The sequence below is a fragment of the Netta rufina genome, assembly GCF_964035555.1.
Source record: "Netta rufina genome assembly, chromosome: 37".
Taxonomy (NCBI): domain Eukaryota; kingdom Metazoa; phylum Chordata; class Aves; order Anseriformes; family Anatidae; genus Netta; species Netta rufina.
The window spans coordinates 292819-311908 of NC_140161.1; the positions used below are offsets into that span (position 1 = coordinate 292819).

A 19090-nucleotide genomic window follows, 5' to 3' on the forward strand; every position below is an offset into this window, starting at 1 on the left:
GATTAGGGGATTACCCACCTGAGCCTCCCCTGGCGGCCCCGCAGCGCCCAGAGCTCCAGGCGCCGCCCCGCAGCCACCAGGAGGCGCCGCTGGGCCCAGAAGGCCACGGCCGACACGGGGGGCGGGGCAACCTGCGGGATTATGGGATTATTAGGGGATTATTATGGGATTAGGGGATTAGGGGGACATAGGGCTGCCCCTAAAGTTTTGGGTCACGCACGGGATTATGGGGTCGGCCATCGGGATTTAGGGAAACAAGGGATTATGGGGTCACCGATGGGATTATGGGGCCACCCTTGGGATTATGGGGTCAGCCATGGGATTATGGGGTCACCCGTGGGATTATGGGGTCGCCCATTAGGATTTAGGGTCACTATGGGATTACTGGATTAAGGGATTATGGGGTCAGACATGGGATTATGGGGTCACCCATGGGATTATGGGGTCAACCATGGGATTATGGGGTCACCCGTGGGATTATGGGGTCAGCCATTAGGATTTAGGGTCACTATGGGATTACTGGATTAAGGGATTATGGGGCCAACCATGGGAATATGGGGTCACCCGTGGGATTATGGGGTCAGACATGGGATTATGGGGTCACCCATGGGATTATGGAGTCACTGATGGGATTATGGGGCCTCCTATAGGATTTAGGGTCACTATGGGATTACTGGATTAAGGTTACCCATGGGATTAGGGACTTTACCCATGGGATTATGGGGGTTACCCGCGGGATTATGGGGGTTACCCCCGGGATTATGGGGCCACCCAAGGCATTACGAGGGTTACCAACGGGATTATATGGGATTAGGGACGTTACCCATGGGATTATATGGGATTAGGGACGTTACCCATGGGATTATGGGGTTTACCCGCGGGATTATGGGGTTTACCCGTGGGATTATGGACGTTACCCATGGGATTATATGGGATTATGGACGTTACCCATGGGATTATGGACGTTACCTATGGGATTATGGGCGTTACCCATGGGAATATATGGGATTAGGGACGTTACCCATGGGATTATGGGGTTTACCCGTGGGATTATGGGGTTTTCCCGCGGGATTATGAGTTTTACCCGCGGGATTATGGGATTACCGTGGCACGCGCCAGCACCCGGCCGTTCTCCCATAGGGCCAGGTGCCCCCCGGGGCCCCCCGATACCACCCGCGTCCCCCGGGGGTCCCAATCCAGGGCGGCCACGGGGCCCACGGGGAGGGGCGGGGCGGGGTCGTCGTCTGTGGGGGGAACACATGGGATTACAGTCCCATAATCCCGTAATCCCATATCCACATTCCCCCCTGCAAGGCCATAATCCCTTCTCCGTACCCCATAATCCCATCATGGATCGCCATAATCCCATAATCCCAACCCCCAAATCCCCATAATCCAATAATCTCTACCCCAAAACCCCATAATCCCATCATCTCTACCCCCCAAACCCCATAATCCCATAATCCCAACCCCCAAACCTTATAATCCCAACCCCCAAACCCCATAATCCCATAATCCCAACCCCCAAACCCCATAATACCGTAATCCCAACCCCCAAACCCCATAATCCCATAATCCCAACCCCCAAAACCCCATAATCCCATAATCCCTACCCCCAGAACCCCATAATCCCAACCCCCAAACCCCATAATCCCGTAATCCCAACCCCCAAACCCCCATAATCCCATCATTTTACGCCCCCAAACCCCCCTAATCCCATAATCCCAGGTCTCCCCGACCCCCCGAGGCCCTAATCCCATAATCCCACGGCCTCACCTTCCCGCTGCAGGTCCCAGAGGGCCAGGAGCCCGCAGTCGCTCGCCGCCAGCACCTTGCCCCGGCGCCCCCCGGCACCACCGCCAGCCCCACGGCGCGGCCGGGCAGCGAGCCCAGGGGGCGGGGCGGGGGCCGGCTGGGGGCGGGGCCACCAAAAAGACCCAAAAACGGGAAAAACGCCGAAAATCCGGCGAAAATCCGACGAAATTTGGGCGAAATTTGGGCAAAAATGGGATGAAAATGGGACGAAAATTGGACGAAAATTGCACGAAAAAACACAAAAATTTGAGAAAATTTGAAAAAAATAAGGGAAAATGACACCAAATTTGACAGAAATTACACAAAATTAGACAAAAAACATGAAGGATGCATTCAAAAGGCAAAAATACAGTAAATAATTAACCCCTAATTAGCTAATTAACGCCCTTAATTAATTAATTAAACCCCCAAATCCCCCATTTCCCACCCAAAACCCCCTTAATCCCTTACCCCCCACCCCCACCCATCGAGTTCCAACCCCCTAATTAACTAATTACCCCCCTTAATTAACTAATTGCCCCTTAATTAACTAATTACCCCCTAATTAACTAAATAACCCCCTTAATTAATTAATTAAACCCCCAAATCCCCCAATTCCCCCCAAATCCCCCTTAATCCCTTACCCCCCACCCCTGCCAATTAACATCCGCCCCCCTAATGACCTAATTACCCCCTTAATTAACTAATCACCCCCTTAATTAACTAATTAACCTCCTAATTAACTAATTAACCCCCTTAATTAATTAATTAACCCCCCAATTCCCCCCAAATTCCCCCAATACCCCTTAATCCCTTACCCTCCACCCCCGCCAATTAACATCCGCCCCCCTAATGACCTAATTAGCCTCTCCAATTACCTAATCACCCCCTTAATTAACTAATTAACCCCCTAATTAACCCCCTTAATTAATTAATTAAACCCCCAATTCCCCCCCAAACCCCCTTAACCCCTTACCCCTCACCCCTACCAATTAACATCCGCCCCCCTAATGACCTAATTACCCCTTTAATTAACTAATCACCCCCTTAATTAACTAATTAACCTCCTAATTAACTAATTAACCCCCTTAATTAATTAATTAACCCCCCAAATCCCCCAAATTCCCCCCCCAAATCCCCCTTAATCCCTTACCCTCCACCCGCACCAATTAACATCCGCCCCCCTAATGACCTAATTACCCCTTTAATTAACTAATCATCCCCTTAATTAACTAATTACCCCCTAATTAACTAATTAACCCCCTTAATTAATTAATTAAAACCCCAATTCCCCCCAAAACCCCCTTAACCCCTTACCCCCCACCCCCGCCAATTAACATCCGCCCCCCTAATGACCCAATTACCCTCTAAATTAATTAATCACCCCCTAATTAATTAATTAACCCCCTAATTAACTAATTAACCCCCTTAATTAATTAATTAAACCCCCAATTCCCCCCAAAACCCCCTTAATCCCTTACCCCCCACCCCTACCAATTAACATCCGCCCCCCTAATGACCTAATTACCCCCTTAATTAACTAATTAACCCCCTAATTAACTAATTAACCTCCTAATTAACTAATTAACCCCCTTAATTAATTAATTAAACCCCCAATTCCCCCCAAAACCCCCTTAATCCCTTACCCCTCACCCCTACAAATTAACATCCGCCCCCCCTAATGACCTAATTACCCCTTTAATTAACTAATTAGCCCCTTAATTAACTAATTAACCCCCTAATTAGCTAATTAACCCACCTCCGTCGGGTGCCAGAGCCGGGTGCGCCCGTCGCTCCCCGTCACCGCCACCAGCGCCCGGGGGGGCCCCTGGGGTCACCCCATAATTAATTAATTAACTAATTAATCATTAATTAGGGGTGATGACGTCATCACAGGGGGGCGGGGCTTACCCGGCGGGGCGACGTCGCCATTGGCCGGCGCCCCGGAGGTGACCCCGGAGGTGACCCCGGGGGCGCCCGGCCCCGTCCCACGAGGTCACGGCCCCACAGCGAGACACGGGCCACCAGGACGCCGCCCTGCCCCATAGATCCCGCCCCATAGATCCTGACCCATAGATCCGGACCCATAGATCCCGCCCCATAGATCCCGCCCCATAGATCCGGACCCATAGATCCCTGACCCATAGATCCTGCCCCATAGATCCTGCCCCATAGATCCCGCCCCATAGATCCGGACCCATAGATCCTCAAAAGATCCCAGCCCTATAGATCCGGACCCATAGATCCTGCCCCATAGATCCCAGCCCCATAGATCCGGACCCATAGATCCTGCCCCATAGATCCCAGCCCCATAGATCCGGACCCATAGATCCGGACCCATAGATCCTGCCCCATAGATCCCAGCCCCATAGATCCGGACCCATAGATCCTGCCCCATAGATCCGGACCCATAGATCCGGACCCATAGATCCTGCCCCATAGATCCCCATAGATCCCAGCCCCATAGATCCCATAGATCCCGCCCCATAGATCCTGCCCCATAGATCCCCACCCCATAGATCCTGCCCCATAGATCCCTGACCCACAGATCCCCAGAGATCCAGTCCCATAGATCCTGACCCATACATCCTGCCCCATAGATCCTGACCCATAGATCCTGACCCATAGATCCCCAAAGATCCCAGCCCCATAGATCCCGCCCCATAGATCCTGACCCATAGATCCCTGACCCACAGATCCCCAGAGATCCCAGCCCCATAGATCCGGACCCATAGATCCTGACCCATACATCCTGCCCCATAGATCCTGAGCCATAGATCCTGCCCCATAGATCCCAAAGATCCCAGCCCCATAGATCCTGCCCCATAGATCCTGACCCATAGATCCCATAGAGCCCAGCCCCATAGATCCAGACCCATAGATCCCGCCCCATAGATCCCCATAGATCCCAGCCCCACAGATCCTGCCCCATAGATCCCAGAGATCCCAGCCCCATAGATCCCGCCCCATAGATCCTGACCCATAGATCCTGACCCATAGATCCAGACCCATCGATCCTGCCCCATAGATCCCAGCCCCATAGATCCCAGAGATCCCAGCCCCATAGATCCCGCCCCATAGATCCTGACCCATAGATCCTGACCCATAGATCCCATAGAGCCCAGCCCCATAGATCCCAGCCCCATAGATCCCGCCCCATAGATCCGGACCCATAGATCCGGACCCATAGATCCCATAGAGCCCAGCCCCATAGATCCAGACCCATCGATCCCCGCCCCATAGATCCGGACCCATAGATCCCATAGAGCCCAGCCCCACAGATCCCATAGAGCCCAGCCCCATAGATCCTGCCCCACAGATACCCATAGATCCCAGCCCCATAGATCCCAGCCCCATAGATCCTGCCCCATAGATCCCAAAACATCCCAGCCCCATAGATCCTGCCCCATAGATCCCGCCCCATAGATCCCAGCCCCATAGATCCCAGAGATCCCAGCCCCATAGATCCCGCCCCATAGATCCTGCCCCATAGATCCCGCCCCATAGATCCCAGCCCCATAGATCCTGCCCCATAGATCCCATAGAGCCCAGCCCCATAGATCCTGCCCCATAGATCCCAGCCCCATAGATCCCCAAAAATCCCTGCCCTATAGATCCCAGCCCCATAGATCCTGACCCATAGATCCCCGCCCCATAGATCCCAGCCCCATAGATCCTGCCCCATAGATCCACCCCACAGTTCCCCAGCCCCATAGCTCCTGCCCCATAGCTTCCCAACCCCACGTATCCCGCCCCACACACACCCTGCCCCACAGCTCCTGCCCCACACCTCCCCCCCCCCCCCCCAGCCCCACACTTGTGGGTCCCGTCACTCACGTGCCCCCCGAGGGCGCAGGGGGGTCCCGGCAGCCCCCCAAGTTGCCGCAGCCGCTGCCCCCCGGCCACGTCCCACAGCCCCACGCTGCCGTCCGCCGCCCCCGACACCTGGGGGGCAGCCCCATAGAAAGGGGGCCGGGGGGGGGACACCCGGCCCCATAGGAGGCCCCCCGGCCCCATAGATTCCCCCCTGGCCCCATAGAAACCCCATAGGGACCCCAGCCCCATAGGGAGACCCCAGCCCCACAGGGAGCCCCCCAGCCCCATAGGGACCCCCCCTGCCCCATAGGGACCCCCCCTGCCCCATAGGGAGCCCCCCAGCCCCATAGGGACCCCCCCTGCCCCATAGGGAGCCCCCCAGCCCCATAGGGAGACCCTGGCCCCATAGGGACCCCCCCTGCCCCATAGGGACCCCTCCAGCCCCATAGATCCCTCCCCAGCCCCATAGGGAGCCCCCCAGCCCCATAGGGACCCCCCCTGCCCCATAGGGACCCCCCCAGCCCCATAGATCCCTCCCCAGCCCCATAGGGACCCCCCTGCCCCATAGGGACGCCCCTGCCCCATAGAGACCCCCCCTGCCCCATAGATCCCCCTCCAGCCCCATAGGGACCCCCCTGCCCCATAGGGACGCCCCTGCCCCATAGAGACCCCCCCCTGCCCCATAGATCCTCCTCCAGCCCCATAGGGACCCCCCCAGCCCCATAGGGACCCCCCTGCCCCATAGGGACCCCCCTGCCCCATAGGGAGACCCCCAGCCCCATAGATCCCCCTCCAGCCCCATAGGGACCCCCCTGCCCCATAGGGACGCCCCTGCCCCATAGGGAGCCCCCCAGCCCCATAGGGAGCCCCCCTGCCCCATAGGGACGCCCCAGCCCCATAGAGAGTCCCCAGCCCCATAGGGACGCCCCTGCCCCATAGAGACCCCCCCCAGCCCCATAGATCCCTCCCCAGCCCCATAGGGAGACCCTGGCCCCATAGGGAACTCCCTGCCCCATAGGGACCCCCCCTGCCCCATAGGGAGCCCCCCAGCCCCATAGGGACCCCCCTGCCCCATAGATCCCCCCCCAGCCCCATAGGGACCCCCCCAGCCCCATAGATCCCCCCCCAGCCCCATAGGGACCCCCCTGCCCCATAGGGACCCCCCTGCTCCATAGGAGTCCCCAGCCCCATAGGGAGACCCTGGCCCCATAGGGACCCCCCCTGCCCCATAGAGACCCCCCCTGCCCCATAGGGACGCCCCTGCCCCATAGATCCCCCTCCAGCCCCATAGGGACCCCCCTGCCCCATAGGGACGCTCCTGCCCCATAGAGACCCCCCCTGCCCCATAGGGAGCCCCCCAGCCCCATAGGGATGCCCCTGCCCCATAGGGCCCCCCCCGCCCCATAGATCCCCCTCCAGCCCCATAGGGACCCCCCTGCCCCATAGAGACCACCCAGCCCCATAGGGAGCCCCCCAGCCCCATAGGGACCCCCCCTGCCCCATAGGGACCCCCCCAGCCCCATAGGGACCCCCCCTGCCCCATAGAGACGCCCCCTGCCCCATAGAAACCCCATAGGGCCCCCAGCCCCATAGATCCCGCCCCATACCCCCTCCTGCCCCATAGATCCCCCCCCAGCCCCATAGGGACCCTCCCAGCCCCATAGCGACCCCCTGAACCCTATAGGGACCCCCCAGCCCTCCCCAGCCCCATAGATCCCCCCCCAGCCCCATAGATCCTGCCCCATAGATCCTGCCCCATAGATCCTGCCCCATAGCGCCCCATACCAGCAGCTCCCGGGCCCAGCCCAGGGCCGTGATTTGGTCCCCGTGGGCCTGGGGCCAGCGCCGCAGCTCCCGACCCACGGCAACGCCCCACACCACCAGGGCCTGCCCCATAGAACGGCCCCATAAGTGCACCCGGACCCATAAGTGCACCCGGACCCATAAGTAACCCCAGACCCATAAGTAGACCCGGACCCATAAGTAGGCTCAGCCCCATAACCGACCCCGGCCCCATAAGTAACCCCAGACCCATAAGTAGACCCAGACCCATAAGTAGTCCCAGCCCCATAACCACTCCCGGCCCCATAACCAGCCTCAGCCCATAAGTAGCCCCAGCCCCATAAGTAGACTCAGCCCCATAACCGACCCCGGCCCCATAAGTAACCCCAGACCCATAAGTAGCCCCAGACCCATAAGTAGTCCCAGCCCCATAACCACTCCCGGCCCCATAAGTAACCCCAGACCCATAAGTAGCCCCAGACCCATAAGTAGTCCCAGCCCCATAACCACTCCCGGCCCCATAAGTAACCCCAGACCCATAAGTAGACCCAGACCCATAAGTAGTCCCAGCCCCATAACCACTCCCGCCCCATAACCAGCCTCAGCCCCATAAGTAGCCCCAGCCCCATAAGTAGACTCAGCCCCATAACCGACCCCGGCCCCATAAGTAACCCCAGACCCATAAGTAGCCCCAGACCCATAAGTAGTCCCAGCCCCATAACCACTCCCGGCCCCATAAGTAACCCCAGACCCATAAGTGCACCCGGACCCATAAGTAGTCCCAGCCCCATAACCACTCCCGGCCCCATAAGTAACCCCAGACCCATAAGTAGACCCAGACCCATAAGTAGTCCCAGTCCCATAACCACCTTGGCCCCATAACCAGCCTCAGACCCATAAGTAGACCCGGACCCATAAGTAGTCCCAGCCCCATAACCATCCCTGGCCCCATAACCAGCCCCGGCCCCATAAGTAGTCCCGGCCCCACAACCACCCCCAGACCCATAAGTAGTCCCAGCCCCATAACCACTCCCGGCCCCATAAGTAACCCCAGACCCATAAGTAGACTCGGACCCATAAGTAGACTCAGCCCCATAACCAACCCCGGCCCCATAAGTAACCCCAGACCCATAAGTAGACCTGGACCCATAAGTAGACTCAGCCCCATAACCCACTCCCGGCCCATAAGTAACCCCAGACCCATAAGTAGACCCGGACCCATAAGTAGTCCCAGCCCCATAACCACTCCCGGCCCCATAAGTAACCCCAGACCCATAAGTAGACCCGGACCCATAAGTAGACTCAGCCCCATAACCACCTTGGCCCCATAACCAGCCTCAGCCCCATAAGTAGACCCGGACCCATAAGTAGACTCAGCCCCATAACCGACCCCGGCCCCATAAGTAAGCCCAGACCCATAAGTGCACCCGGACCCATAAGTAGACCCAGACCCATAACCACTCCCAGCCCCATAAGTAACCCCAGACCCATAAGTAGTCCCAGCCCCATAACCGACCCCAGCCCCATAACCACCCCCAGACCCATAAGTAGCCCCAGCCCCATAACCCACCCCATAGCGCCCCATAACCCCCCATAACCCCCCATACCCACCCCATAGCACCCCATAGCGCCCCATAACCCACCCCATAGCGCCCCATAGCGCCCCATAGTGCCCCATAACCCACCCCATAGCCGCCCCATAGCCCCCATATCCACCCCATATCCCCCCATAACCCCCCATAACCCACCCCATAGCACCCCATAGCGCCCCATAGTGCCCCATAACCCACCCCACAACCACCCCATAACCCCATATCCACCCCATAACCACCCCATATCCCCCCATAACCACCCCATAACCTCCCATATCCCCCCATATCACCCCATATCCACCCCATAACCACCCCATAACCCCCCATAACCCACCCCATATCCACCCCATATCCACCCCATAACCCCCCATAACCCCCCATAACCCCCCATAGCTCACCCCATAGCGCCCCATAGTGCCCCATAACCCACCCCATAACCACCCCATAACCCCATATCCACCCCATAACCCCCCACAACCCACCCCATAGCACCCCATAGCGCCCCATAGCGCCCCATAACCCACCCCATAGCTGCCCCATAACCCCCCATAACCCCCCATAACCCCCCATAACCCCCCATAACCCACCCCATAGCGCCCCATAGCACCCCATAACCCACCCCATAACCACCCCATAACCCCATATCCACCCCATATCCCCCCCATAACCCCCCATAACCACCCCATAGCGCCCCATAACCACCCCATAACCCCATAATCCCCCCATAATCCCCCCATAACCACCCCATAACCCCCCATACCCACCCCATATCCCCCCATAACCCCATATCCACCCCATAACCACCCCATAACCCCCCATAACCACCCCATAGTGCCCCATAACCCCCCATAACCCACCCCATAGCACCCCATAGCGCCCCATAACCCACCCCATAGCGCCCCATAACCCCCCATAACCCCCCATAACCCACCCCATAGCGCCCCATAACCCACCCCACAGCCGCCCCATAGCCCCATATCCACCCCATATCACCCCATAACCCCCCATAACCACCCCATAACCCCCCATAACCCCCCATATCCACCCCATAACCCCCCATAACCCACCCCATAGCGCCCCATAACCCACCCCACAGCCGCCCCATAGCCCCCCCGTACCCGGTCGGTGCCGCCGGTGCCCAGCAGGGTCGCAGTGGGGCTGAAGGCGGCGGCCGTGGGGTGGCCCCGGTGGGGGTGCAGGAGCTGCCCCACGGCCGGGCAGGACTTGGGGGGCAGCCCCACGGCGTCCGCGGGGCACAGCCACAGCGCCCTGTCCTCTGCCGGACACAGACCCCATAAGGGACCCCATAGGACCCATAGGGACCCATAGGGACCCATAGACCCCATAGGGACCCATGGGACCCATAGAATCCCATAGGGACCCCATAGAACCCATAGAGCCCCATAGGGACCCATGGGACCCATAGAATCCCATAGGGACCCCATAGAACCCATAGAGCCCCATAGGGACCCATGGGACCCATAGAATCCCATAGGGACCCCATAGACCCCATAGGGACCCCATAGGACCCATAGAGCCCCATAGGGACCCATGGGACCCATAGAATCCCATAGGGACCCCATAGACCCCATAGACCCCATAGGGACCCATAGAGCCCCATAGAGACCCCCAGCCCCACAGAGACCCCATAGGGGCCCATAGACCCCATAAAGACCCCATAGGACCCATAGGGACCCATAGAGACCCCCCAGCCCCATAGAGACCCCATAGGGACCCATAGACCCCATAAACCCCATAGAGACCCCAGAGGACCCATAGAGCCCCATAGAGACCCCCCCAGCCCCATAGGGACCCATAGACCCCATAGACACCCCATAGGACCCATAGAGACCCCATAGGACCCATAGACCCCCATAGGGACCCCCATACGACCCATAGAGACCCCCAGCCCCACAGAGACCCCATAGGGACCCATAGACCCCATAGAGACCCCATAGGACCCATAGGGACCCCATAGGGACCCCCAGCCCCATAGAGACCCCATAGAGACCCATAGGACCCATAGAGCCCCATAGAGCCCCATAGGGACCCCCCCAGCCCCATAGCGCCCATAGGGACTCATGGGACCCATAGAGACCCCCAAATCCCCCAAATCCCCCCAAATTTCCCAAATTCCCACAATTTCCCCCCAAATTCCTCCAATTTTCCACAAAAATCCCCCCAAATCCCCCCAAAATCCCCAAATTTCCCCCCAAATCCCCCAAATCCCCCCAAACTCCCCAAATTTCCCCAAATTCCCCGAATTCCCCCAAATTTTCCCCAAATTCCCCCTAATCCCCCCAAATTTTCCCAAATTCCCACAATTTCCCCCCAAATTCCCCCGATTTTCCACAAAAATTCCCCCAAAATCCCCCCAAAATCCCCCAAATTTCCCCCAATCCCCCCAAATCCCCCAAATCCCCCCAAACTCCCCAAATTTCCCCAAATTCCCCAAATTCCCCCAAATTTTCCCCAAATTCCCCCTAATCCCCCCAAATTTTCCCAAATTCCCACAATTTCCTCCCAAATTCCCCCCAAATCCCCCCAAATCCCCCCAAACTCCCCAAATTTCCCCAAATTTCCCCCAAATTCCCCCAAAATCCCCCCAAATTCCCCAAATTTCCCCAAAATCCCTCAAAATCCCCCAAATCCCCCAAACTCCCCAAATTTCCCCAAATTTCCCCAAATTCCCCCAAATTTCCCCCAATCCGCCCCATAGAGCCCCCAAACCCCTCCCCCTTTCCCCAGGCCCCGCCCACTTCCCCCAGACCCCGCCCCCTTCCCCCAGGCCCCACCCCATTTCCCCAGGCCCCGCCCCCTTTTTTAGGCCCCCGCCCCCTCACCTGTGCCCACCGCCAGCCCCGCCTCGGCCCCAGCCAGGGCCGTGATTGGTCCGCGCCGCAGGGGGCGGAGCCAGAGGGGGCGTGGCCTGGCGGGGGGGGCGGGGACGGCCCAGCCCCACAGCGTCCCCCCAGGCCCCGCCCCCACCAGCTTGGCCCCGCCCACCCAGGCCAGGTGCGTCACCAGGCCCCGCCCACCGCACCGCCAGGGGGCGTGGTCTAAAAGGGGGAGGGGCAAAAAGGGGGAGGGGCAAAAGGGGAGGGGTCATGACGTCATCGATTGAACCCAAATTGGTAGAATTTCCCCCAAAATTTCCACGAATTGCCCCAAATTCCCTCAATTTCCCCAAATAGTCACTTTTTTCCCCAAATTTTCACATTTTTTCCCCCAAATTCCCAGAATTTACCTAATTTCCCACAATTTTCCCCCCAAATTCTCATTTTTTCCCCAAATTGCCCTAAATTTTCCCAAATTCCAACATTTTTTCTAAATTCCCACAAAATTTCCCCAAATTCCTACAAATTTTCCCCAAATTCCCACAGAATTCCCACAATTTTCCCCAAATCCCCACAAAAATTCCCCAAATTCCCACAATTTTTCCCAAATTCCCACAAAATTTCCACAAATTCCCACATTTTCCCCAAATTCCCACAAAATTCCCACATTTTCCCCAAATTCCCACAATTTTTCCCCAAATTCCAAAAATTTTCCCTAAATTTCCCACAAATTTTCCCACAATTCCCACAAATTCTCACAATTTTTTCCAAATTCCCACAAATTTTCCCCAAATTTCCCACAAATTTTCCCCAAATTCCCTAAATTCCCACATTTTTCCCCAAATTCCCATGATTTCCCCAAATTCCCATAATTTTACCCCAAATTCCCACAAAATTTCCACAAATTTCCCCCTAATTTCCCCAAATTCCCACAAAATTTCCCCCAATTCCCCCCAAATTCCCCCAAATTTTCCCAAATTCCCACAATTTCCCCCCAAATTCCCAGAAATCCCCCAAAGCCCCTCAAATCCCCCCAAATCTCCCCCCAAATCCCCCAATTTCCCCCAATATCCCCCAAATCCCCCCAAATCCTCCGAAATTCCCCCAAGTTCCCCCAAATTTCTCCAAATTCCCACAGTTTACCCCAAATTCCTCCAATTTTCCACAAAATTTCCCCAAATCCCGCAAAATTTCACCAAACTCCCCCAAATTCCCCACCAAACCCCAGAAATCCACCAAATCCCCCCAAACTTCCCCAAATCCCCCAATTTCCCCCCAAATCTCCCCAAATCCCTGAAAATCCCCCCCAAATCCCCCAAATTTTCCCAAATCCCCCAATTTTCCTCAATTCCCCCAGTTTTCGAGAAAATTTCCCCAAATCCTGCAAAATTTCACCAAATTCTCCCAAATTTCCCCAAATCCCCCCAAATCCCCCCCGAAATCCCCCAAATCCCCCGAAACTCCCCAAATTTCCCCAAATTCCCCCAAATTTTCCCAAATTCCCCCAAATTTTCCCCAAATTCCCAGAATTCCCCCCAAATCCCCCAATTTCCCCCCCAAATCCCCCCAAACTCCCCGAAATCCCACAAAATTTCACCAAACTCCCCAAATTTCCCCCAAATCCCCCAAATTCCCCCCAATCCCCCCAAATCCCCCCTTCTTTTGGTCACGTGACCCCGTTAGGCCCCGCCCCTCACCCCACGGTGCCCGGTACAAGGCCACGCCCCCCCGGGGCTGCCCCACGGCCACGCCCCCTCCCCAGGGGTCGAAGGCCACGCCCAGCGCCGTCGTGACGTCATCGAGGGGGGCCGTGACGTCATCGGTGACGTCATCAAAGTCTTCGATGACGTCATCAGGGTCTTCAATGACGTCATCAGGGTCTTCGATGACATCATCAAGGTCTTCAATGACGTCATTTGGGCCTTCAATGACGTCATCGGGCCCTCCAATGACGTCATTGGGCCTTCCAATGACGTCATTGGGCGCCCCGATGATGTCATCGGGGTAGTTGATGACGTCATCGGGGTAGTTGATGACGTCATCACGGCGGGCGGTGATGTCATCGAGCGGGGGGAGCTCCGCCCGCAGCCGGCCCGGCCCCGCCTCCCACACCAGCACCTGGATTGGGGGGAAATGACCCAAAAACGCCCGGATTCAGCCCAAAATCCGATAGAATGACCCCACTCCAGTAAAAGGAGCGAAACCGAGCCGAAATCGGCAAAAATCACCCCAAATTCCGGCAGTTTTCCATGAAGTTTCCCCAAATTCATGCAAATTTACACTATTTTTTCCCAAATTCTCACAAATTCACACAATTTTTCCCCAAATTCCCTAAAATTTCAATTTTTTGTGCAAATTTCTACAAAATTTCCTTCAAGTTCCCACAAAATTTCCACAAATTTTCCACAAAAACTCCAAATTTTCCCTCAAATTAACATAAAATTTCCCCAAATTCCCTAAAATTTCACATTTTTTCCCAAAATTTCCACAAAATTTCCCCAAGTTTTCCACAAAAACTCCAAAATTTCCCTCAACTTCCCGCCAAATTTCCCCAAGTTCCCTAAAACTTCCCAATTTTTCCCCAAATTTCTACAAAATTTACCCAAATTTTCCTAAAAATTCCTATATTTCCCTCAAATTCCCACAAATTTTCCCCAAATTACCTAAAATTTCAATTTTTTTGCACAAATCTGCACAAAATTTCCCCGTTTCCCTAAAAATTCCAATTTTTTCCATTTTTTTCCCCAAAATTCCCACAATTTTTCCCCAAATTTCCCTAAAAATCCCAAAATTTCCCCAAATTTCCCCAAAATTTTCTAAAAATTTCCAAAATTTGGGCAAAATTCCCCAAATTTCCCCCAAATCCCCCCAAATTCCCCAAAATTGCCCCAAATTTTTCTAAAATTTCCCAATTTTTTTCTAAACTTTCCCCAAATTTGCCCAAAATTTCCCCAATTCCCCCCAAATTCCCCTCCCTTAGGCCCCTCCCCTTCCCCTTAGGCTCCTCCCCCTCCCCTTAAGCCCCTCCCCTTCCCCTTTAGGCCCCTCCCCTTCCCCTTAGGCCCCGCCCCCTTTAGGCCCCGCCCCCTACCTGCCCCCCGGGCCCGGCCGTGAGGATCCGGGTGGGCGGGGCCGGGGGCGGGGCAAAGGCCATGCCGGTCACGTGACCTCCAACCACGCCCAATCGCAGCGGGCGGGGCGGGGGCGGGGGCGGGGCCTCGCCGGGCCCCGCCCACAGCGGGGCGGCCTCGGGCCACGCCCACAGGCGCAAGGCCCCGCCCACCTGGGCGGCGGCCAATCGGGAGCCGTCGGCGCTCCAGCACAGGGCGCAAAATGGCCGCCCCCGGCACGGGCCCAGCTCCTGCACCAGTACAAACCAGTATGGACCAGTACGGACCGGTACGGACCAGTACAAACCAGTACAGACTGGTATGGACCAGTATGGACCAGTATGGACCAGTATGGACCAGTACGGACTGGTATGGACCAGTATGGACCAGTTTGGACCAGTATGGACTGGTATAGACCAGTCTAGACCAGTATAAACTGGTACAGGCCTGGAGAGTACAGGCCAGTATAGACCAGTATGGACCAGTATAGCCCAATATGGCCCCATTACCCCTCCCAGTCCCCTCCCAGTCCCTCCCAGTACATCCCAGTATACCCCCAATCCCCCCCCAGTCCCTCCCAGTCTCTCCCAGTCCCCTCCCAGTGCCCCCCCGACCCCTTCCCAGTCCCTCCCAGTGCCCTCCCAGTCCCTCCCAGTATCTCCCAGTACATCCCAGTATCCCCCAATCCTCTCCCAGTCCCTCCCAGTGCCCCAAAACCCCCCAAATTCCCCCCATAATCCCCCCAAACCCCCTCCCAGTCCCTCCCAGTCCCTCCCAGTCCCCCCCAGTCCCCTCCCAGTATATCCCAGTATATCCCAGTACACCCCAATCCCCTCCCAGTACATCCCAGTTGCCTCCCAGTCCCCCAAAACCCCCCAAATCCCCCCAAACCCCCCCCAAACCCCCTCCCAGTCCCCCCAGTCCCTCCCAGTCCCTCCCAGTCCTCTCCCAGTATATCCCAGTATCCCCCAGTCCCCTCCCAGTCCCTCCCAGTATCCCCCAGTCACTCACCAGTAGGGCCCCTCCCCCCCCCCCCAGCAGGGCCAGGCGCCCCCCCCACCCCCCCACGGCCACCGCCCCTCCCCCCCCCCCGGGCCGGACCCCCAGGGCCAGGAGGGGGGGGCCGAGGGGGCGGAGCCAGAGGGGGGCGGGGCCTGGGGGGAGGGGCCACGCCTAGAAGAGAGAGTGACGTCATCGGTGATGTCATCACGGGTGGCCACGCCCCCTCCCCGAGGCCACGCCCCCTCCCCTTACCTGCAGGGTCCCATCCAGGCCGGTGCTCAGCACCCCCCCCGGGCTGGGGGCTCAGCGCCGTCACGGGGCCACGGTGGGCCTGGGCGCCCCACAGCCTGCCCCATAGCGACCCATAAGTGACCCCATAGCTGCCCCATAGCTGCCCCATAGCGGCCCCATAGCTGCCCCATAGCGGCCCCATAGCGGCCCCATAGCGGCCCCATAGCCATCCCATAATAATCCCATAAGTGCCCCATAGCTGCCCCATAGCGACCCCATAATGATCCCATAAGTGCCCCATAGCTGCCCCATAAGTGACCCCTAAGTGACCCCATATCGGCCCCATAGCGACCCCATAATGATCCCATAATGATCCCATAGCTGCCCCATAAGTGCCCCATAGCGCCCCATAAGTGCCCCATAGCGGCCCCATAGCGGCCCCATAATGATCCCATAGCACCCCATAAGTGACCCCTAAGTGACCCCATAGCTGCCCCATAGCGGCCCCATAGCAACCCCATAGCCATCCCATAATAATCCCATAAGTGCCCCATAGCTGCCCCATAGCGACCCATAAGTGACCCCTGAGTAACCCCATAGCTGCCCCATAGCTGCCCCATAGCGACCCATAAGTGACGTCAGAGAGACCCATAAGTGACCCCATAGCGACCCCATAGCGGCCCCATAGCCATCCCATAATGATCCCATAATGATCCCATAAGTGCCCCATAAGTGACCCATAGCTGCCCCATAGCGACCCATAAGTGACCTCTAAGTGATCCCATAGCGACCCATAGCTGCCCCATAGCGACCCATAAGTGACGTCGGAGTGACCCCATAGCGACCCCATAATAATCCCATAAGTGCCCCATAAGTGCCCCATAAGTGACCCACAAGTGCCCCATAGCGCCCCATAAGTGACCCATAAGTGACCCATAGCCTGCCCCATAGCGACCCATAAGTGATGTCAGAGAGACCCCTAAGTGACCCCATGGCTGCCCCATAGCGACCCCATAGCCATCCCATAATGATCCCATAGCGACCCATAAGTGACCCCATAGCTGCCCCATAGCTGCCCCATAGCGACCCATAATGATCCCATAAGTGCCCCATAAGTGACCCCTAAGTGACCCCATAGCGCCCCATAGCCTGCCCCATAGCGACCCATAAGTGACCCATAAGTGACCCATAGTGACCCTATGGCTGCCCCATAGCTGCCCCATAGCGACCCATAAGTGACGTCAGAGTGACCCCATAGCTGCCCCATAGCGGCCTCATAGCGACCCCATAGCCATCCCATAATGATCCCATAAGTGACCCATAAGTGACCCCATGGCTGCCCCATAGCACCCCATAAGTGACCCCTAAGTGATCCCATAGTGACCCCATAGCTGCCCCATAGCGGCCCCATAGCCATCCCATAATGATCCCATAGCGACCCATAAGTGACCCCATAGTGACCCATAGCCTGCCCCATAGCGCCCCATAAGTGACCCATAAGTGACCCCATAGCGACCCCATAGCCATCCCATAATGACCCCATAAGTGACCCATAAGTGCCCCATAAGTGCCCCATAGCTGCCCCATAGCGCCCCATAAGTGACCCATAAGTGCCCCATAGCTGCCCCATAGCGCCCCATAGCGACCCATAAGTGACCCCATAGCTGCCCCATAGCGGCCCCATAGCCATCCCATAATGATCCCATAAGCGCCCCATAAGTGACCCATAGTGACCCATAAGTGACCCCATGGCTGCCCCATAGCCTGCCCCATAGCGCCCCATAAGTGACCCAGAAGTGCCCCATAGCGCCCCATATCTCCCCATAACCACCCCATAGCCACCCCATAGCTGCCCCATAAGTGCCCCACACCCACCCCACACCCACCCCACCCCCGCCCCATAGCTGCCCCATAGCTGCCCCATAGCGCCCCATAAGTGCCCCATAGCTGCCCCATAGCGCCCCATACGTGCCCCAGAAGTGCCCCATAGCGCCCCATATCTCCCCATAACCACCCCATAACCACCCCACCCCCGCCCCATAGCGCCCCATAGCGCCCCATAGCGCCCCATAACCACCCCATAGCGCCCCATAGCGCCCCATAACCACCCCATAGCTGCCCCATAGCGCCCCATAGCGCCCCATATCTCCCCATAACCACCCCATAGCGCCCCATAACCACCCCATAGCTGCCCCATAGCCGCCCCATAGCCGCCCCATAGCTGCCCCATAGCCGCCCCATAGCCGCCCCATAGCGCCCCTCCCCCACCTGTGCCCCCTGCGCAGGTCCCAGAGCTCCAGGTCCCCCCCGGCCCCGCCCAGCGCGATGACGTCATCGGTGACGAAAGCCACGGCCGTCACCCCCCCCACGCTGCCCTGCAGCTCCTGCAGCACCTGCAACCAGTACGGACCAGTATAAACCAGTACAGACCAGTACAGACCAGTACAGACCAGTATAAACCAGTATAGACCGGTATAAACCAGTATAAACCAGTATAGACCGGTATAAACCAGTATGGACCCACCCACAACCCCTTCTCCCCCACCTCCCGCCCCAGTCTCACACCAGTATAAACCAGTATAAACCAGTATAGACCAGTATAAACCAATATAGACCAGTATAGACCAGTATAAATGCCCAGCTCCCCCTCCCAGTCCCTCCCAGTCCCTCCCAGTTTGTCCCAGTTCCCTCCCAGTCCCCCCATTTCCCCTCCCAGTCCCTCCCAGTCCCCTCCCAGTCCCTCCCAGTTCCCTTCCAGTTCCTCCCAGTCCAACCCGGTTCCCTCCCAGTCCCTCCCAGTCCCTCCCAGTTTGCTCCCAGTATGCCCCAGTCCCCCCATAACCCCTTCCCAGTCCCTCCCAGTCCCTCCCAGTCCCTCCCAGTCCTTCCCAGTTTGCTCCCAGTATGCCCCAGTTCCCCCCAGTCC

The 19090-nt window shown here is 57.3% G+C and overlaps 2 protein-coding genes and 1 long non-coding RNA gene across 3 annotated transcripts in view; all 3 read right to left on the minus strand.

Annotated features, from left to right (window-relative positions):
• Nucleotides 1-23: 23 nt before the first annotated feature.
• LOC311220705 lies at nt 24-2039 on the minus strand. Its single transcript, XR_014619238.1, has 3 exons — nt 1777-2039; nt 1105-1244; nt 24-131 (listed from the first exon to the last, which is right to left on the minus strand). It is a non-coding gene; the product is annotated as an uncharacterized lncRNA (long non-coding RNA).
• Nucleotides 2040-3684: 1645 nt separating this feature from the next.
• LOC311220692 (uncharacterized protein) lies at nt 3685-18469 on the minus strand (the record flags this gene model as incomplete). Its single annotated transcript, XM_084304241.1, has 10 exons — nt 18433-18469; nt 16186-16280; nt 15943-16104; nt 14913-15182; nt 13519-13939; nt 11828-12043; nt 10103-10260; nt 7396-7497; nt 5632-5739; nt 3685-3831 (listed from the first exon to the last, which is right to left on the minus strand). Exons 4-10 carry the CDS (start codon nt 14973-14975, stop codon nt 3685-3687), a joined length of 1215 nt encoding a protein of 404 aa, XP_084160367.1. The 5' UTR covers nt 14976-15182; nt 15943-16104; nt 16186-16280; nt 18433-18469.
• Nucleotides 16182-19090, minus strand: part of TEP1 (telomerase associated protein 1) — a gene marked incomplete at both ends in the record, with an annotated part of 39966 nt that continues 37057 nt past the window's right edge. Inside the window, 2 exons of the mRNA XM_084304242.1 lie at nt 16182-16185; nt 18433-18557. Of these exons, the coding sequence (XP_084160368.1) occupies nt 16182-16185; nt 18433-18557 (129 nt within the window). The remainder of the gene's footprint in view (nt 16186-18432; nt 18558-19090) is intronic.